The sequence below is a fragment of the Protobothrops mucrosquamatus genome, unplaced genomic scaffold, assembly GCF_001527695.2.
Source record: "Protobothrops mucrosquamatus isolate PMUCROS unplaced genomic scaffold, P.Mucros_1.0 scaffold12022, whole genome shotgun sequence".
In the NCBI taxonomy this organism is placed as follows: domain Eukaryota; kingdom Metazoa; phylum Chordata; class Lepidosauria; order Squamata; family Viperidae; genus Protobothrops; species Protobothrops mucrosquamatus.
In genome coordinates, this window is record NW_015397800.1 from 2986 (window position 1) to 6944 (window position 3959).

Below are 3959 nucleotides of genomic sequence, written 5' to 3' on the forward strand. Positions count from 1 at the left end.
TCCACACTTCTGGGAGTTGAAGTCCACACTTCTGGGAGTTGAAGTCCACACTTCTGGGAGTTGAATTATGAGAGTTGAAGTCCATACTTCTGGGAGTTGAAGTCTGGAAGTTGAAGTCCACACTTCTGGGAGTTGAAGTCTGGGAGTTGAAGTCCACACTTCTGGGAGTTGAAGTCCATACTTCTGGGAATTGAAATCCACACTTCTGGGAGTTGAAGTCCATACTTCTGGGAGTTGAATTCTGAGAGTTGAAGTCCACACTTCTGTGAGTTGAAGTCTGGGAGTTGAAGTCCACACTTCTGGGAGTTGAATTCTGAGAGTTGAAGTCCACACTTCTGGGAGTTGAAATCCACACTTCTGGGAGTTGAAGTCCATACTTCTGGGAGTTGAAGTCCACACTTCTGGGAGTTGAATTATGAGAGTTGAAGTCCATACTTCTGGGAGTTGAAGTCTGGAAGTTGAAGTCCACACTTCTGGGAGTTGAATTCTGAGAATTGAAGTCCACACTTCTGGGAGTTGAAGTCCACACTTCTGGGAGTTGAATTCTGGGAGTTGAAGTTCACACTTCTGGGAGTTGAAGTCTGGGAGTTGAAGTCCACACTTCTGGGAGTTGAATTCTGGGAGTTGAAGTCCATATTTCTGGGAGTTGAATTTCACACTTCTGGGAGTTGAATTCTGGGAGTTGACGTCCACACTTCTGGGAGTTGAAGTCCACACTTCTGGGAGTTGAAGTCCACACTTCTAGGAGTTGAATTCTGGGAGTTGAAGTCCATATTCCTGGGAGTTGAAGTACACCCAGCTTAAAGTTGCTGAGAATTGAGAAAACACTCTTCTCGTAGGTACTTGTGACATCCTCAACACCATGGCTGAAATGACTGGGCTGCGGTTGGTTTTGACATCTCCCCTCCTCTTATGAAACAGAAATCTTCTTGTCTAAGGTTGAACCTGCCCATCCAAAACCTGTCCACTGAAGGGCTGATTGTAGAAATCACCCTTCAAACGACACCCTCCCCAAAACGAGATATCAATATGTGAGGTCAGCTCCAACCCTCCTCACCATCCATAAGAGCAGGGGTCTGCGAACTTGGCCCTTTTATGACTTGTGGACTTCAACTCCCAGAATGCCTCAGCCAGGCATGCTGGCTGAGGCATTCTGGGAGTTGAAGTCCACAAGTCATAAAAGGGCCAAGTTTGAAGACCCCTGCATAAGAACTTAAAGACTTGGCTCTGCCAGTTGGCTTCAAGCACCAACGGAGGGGCTCCACCTTGGGGGTGGGTAAGTTGATAGATTAAGAACAGTTCCCACCCCCTCCCCTTCTCTCCAAGCTCCCTCCCTCCCCATATTGTTAGCTAGGTTGATGTTTATAAGACTGTATTTCTATTTATTACACTTTATACGCTTTTATCTTTTTAACATTGTAAGCCGCCCAGAGTTACTGTGGCTAATAAATGGGTGGCTATATAAATTTTAGAAATAAAATAGTGCTAAACATTTGCTTTAAATCCATTTGCGTGTCCATTGCTCAAGCGCGGTTTTGTGCTTTGTTTGGCACAGTTCTGCTGGTGGACGGTTAGATGTAAATCGGGGGATTGCTCCAGAAGTACGTATTTACATCAGTCATCTGGATTAATCATATGAGTAATGTTTTCTTTCTGTAGGGGCATGTAAAACTCTCTGATTTTGGGCTATGCACAGGTTTAAAGAAAGCTCACCGAACTGAATTCTACAGAAACCTTACGCATAATCCGCCAAGTGACTTCTGTAAGTACTGCAGATTCCCGCTTATGATAAATGTTCTGCCTATTGTGTTGATAGAGGAGAATATTTATAGTTCAGGGTTGAACTGTGGGGTCCTTGGTGCTCTCTGAGCTTGCCTGTTTTCTTGCAGACGTTTCATTACCCAACTAGGTAACATTATCAGTGCTGGAAGGAGGACTGTGGGGTCCTTGACGCTCTCCGAGCTTGGTGGTTTCCTCGCAAACATTTCATTACCAAATCACACCACCTTATCAATGCTCTAAAAGGTCTAGCGCTGATGACGTCACCTAGTGTAGTAATGAAATATCTGCAAGGCAACAGGGAAGTTGTAAGAGATACCGTTTCCGATATCGTGTCTCCAAAGCCTTTGGAGCAGAACGGCTCTTTTAATGCATTGCAATTCTGTGTCGATGACACATTTAGGGAGGGAAAGAAACGGTTAAAATAGCTTTTTAGGGGTTTTTTGGGGGTTTTTTTTTAACGTTTGCCCAAGAAAAGGCCCTGTCATTCATTCCTGCCCTACCCGATGCGCCCCTTCGTATCCTGCATTAGAATCCGTAAGCAGGCTGAATTTTTTGTGATGCTGTTAAAAATGCAAAGCATTCACCTAGCTCTGTTTCGTGAATTCAGCCTTTCAGAATATGAACTCCAAGAGAAAAGCAGAAACGTGGAAGAAGAACAGGCGGCAGTTGGTGAGTGCTTTCCCGGAGACCCTGTTGAGCTCTGCAAAGTCCTTCCATGTCAAAAGGTCCCGAGGAAGTCAGGTGGTCTTCAGGTCCTCCTTGTAGCTCTCTGAGCTGGGTTTTGTTCTTGCGGACATCTCATGACCCAACTAGGTAACATCATCAGTGCTAGAAGGGAGGAGGAGGAGGAGGACTATGGGATCCTTGTAGCACTCTTGGTTTTGTTCTTGCAGACATTTCAATGACCCAATTAGGTAACTAGAAGGGAGGAGAGGATTGTGGAGTAGAGGGGAGGAGGATGAGGATGACGACTGTGGGGTCGTTGTAGCTCTCTGAGCTTGGATTTGTTCTTGCAGACCTTTCATTACCCAACTAGGTAACATCATCAGTGCTAGAAGGGAGTGGGATTTGCAGGGAAGAGGAGGAGGAGGAGGAGGAGGACTGTGGGGTCCATGGGGCTCTCTGAGCTTGGTGGTTTTCTTGCAGACGTTTCATGACCCAACTAGGTAACATCATCAGTGCTAGAAGGGAGTGGTGCTTGCAACTTCTAAGTTCTGAAGATGTTACCTAGTTGGGTCACGAAACAACTGCAAGAAAACAAATGAACTTAGAGAACACCAAGGATCCCACAAGCATTATATTTGATTTTGTGACATTTGATTGATTGATATCAAGTTGGTGGCAAGTTTTAATGACCAAATAGATAAGACTGTTAGGTAGAGGATCTTTTCCCAATTTCCAAGCTGAGTCCATTGACTTCGTTGTAGGCCTTCTTCTTCTCTTTCCTTCCACCGTTCCCAGTAATTCTAGACTTCACTAGAGAGCTAGGTCATTGTATATGTCAGTAGTAGGATAATGCAGGTTTCAGGAGGAAGAGGAGGAGAAGGAGGAGGAAGACTGTGGGGTCCTTGGGGCTCTCTGAGCTTGGTGGTTTTCTTGCAGACTTTTTATTACCCGACTGGGTAACATCATTAGTGCTAGAAGGGAGAAGGGGTTTGTGGAGTAGACGCAGGGCTTTTCAACCAGTGGTACGGGTACCACCTGTGGTACATTGGCACCTGGCAGGTGGTACGCGACCATCCTAGAAAAGTGGAGCAGGGGATGAGCTAAACCAGTGGCAGCACCGCACAAGCCTGAGCGAGAGATGGCTGGAGCTGCAGGGCTGTCAGGGCTCAGCGGAAGCGCCAGGATCAGCGCCAGGCTCCAGCTGGAGCTTGGCACTGATCCTGACACTTCTGCTGAGCCCAGAAGAAGCGCCGATCAGCTGGAATGTTGCAGCATCTCCAGGGTCTTGTGATTTACATTCAGATGCTTGGCAACTGATTCATATTTATGACGGTCACAGTGTCCCAGGGTCATGTGAAGTGACCAAAACCTGCTGCAACCACCCAGCAGACGGGGAGAATAAAAACCAAACACCCCCCCACCCCACCCCCACTGCCAATCCTCAACAGAAATGCTCACAACAATGGAAACCTCGGACAGGAGGAAGAGCACGGCCGGGCGGGCAGGCAGGT

At 46.8% G+C, this 3959-nt stretch overlaps 1 protein-coding gene across 1 annotated transcript in view; it reads left to right on the top strand.

Annotated features, from left to right (window-relative positions):
- Window positions 1-2451, top strand: part of LOC107301371 (serine/threonine-protein kinase 38-like) — a gene marked incomplete at both ends in the record, with an annotated part of 4672 nt that extends 2221 nt beyond the window's left edge. Inside the window, 2 exons of the mRNA XM_015830606.1 lie at window positions 1660-1762; window positions 2390-2451. Coding sequence (XP_015686092.1) covers window positions 1660-1762; window positions 2390-2451 — 165 coding nt within the window. The remainder of the gene's footprint in view (window positions 1-1659; window positions 1763-2389) is intronic.
- Window positions 2452-3959: the final 1508 nt, after the last annotated feature.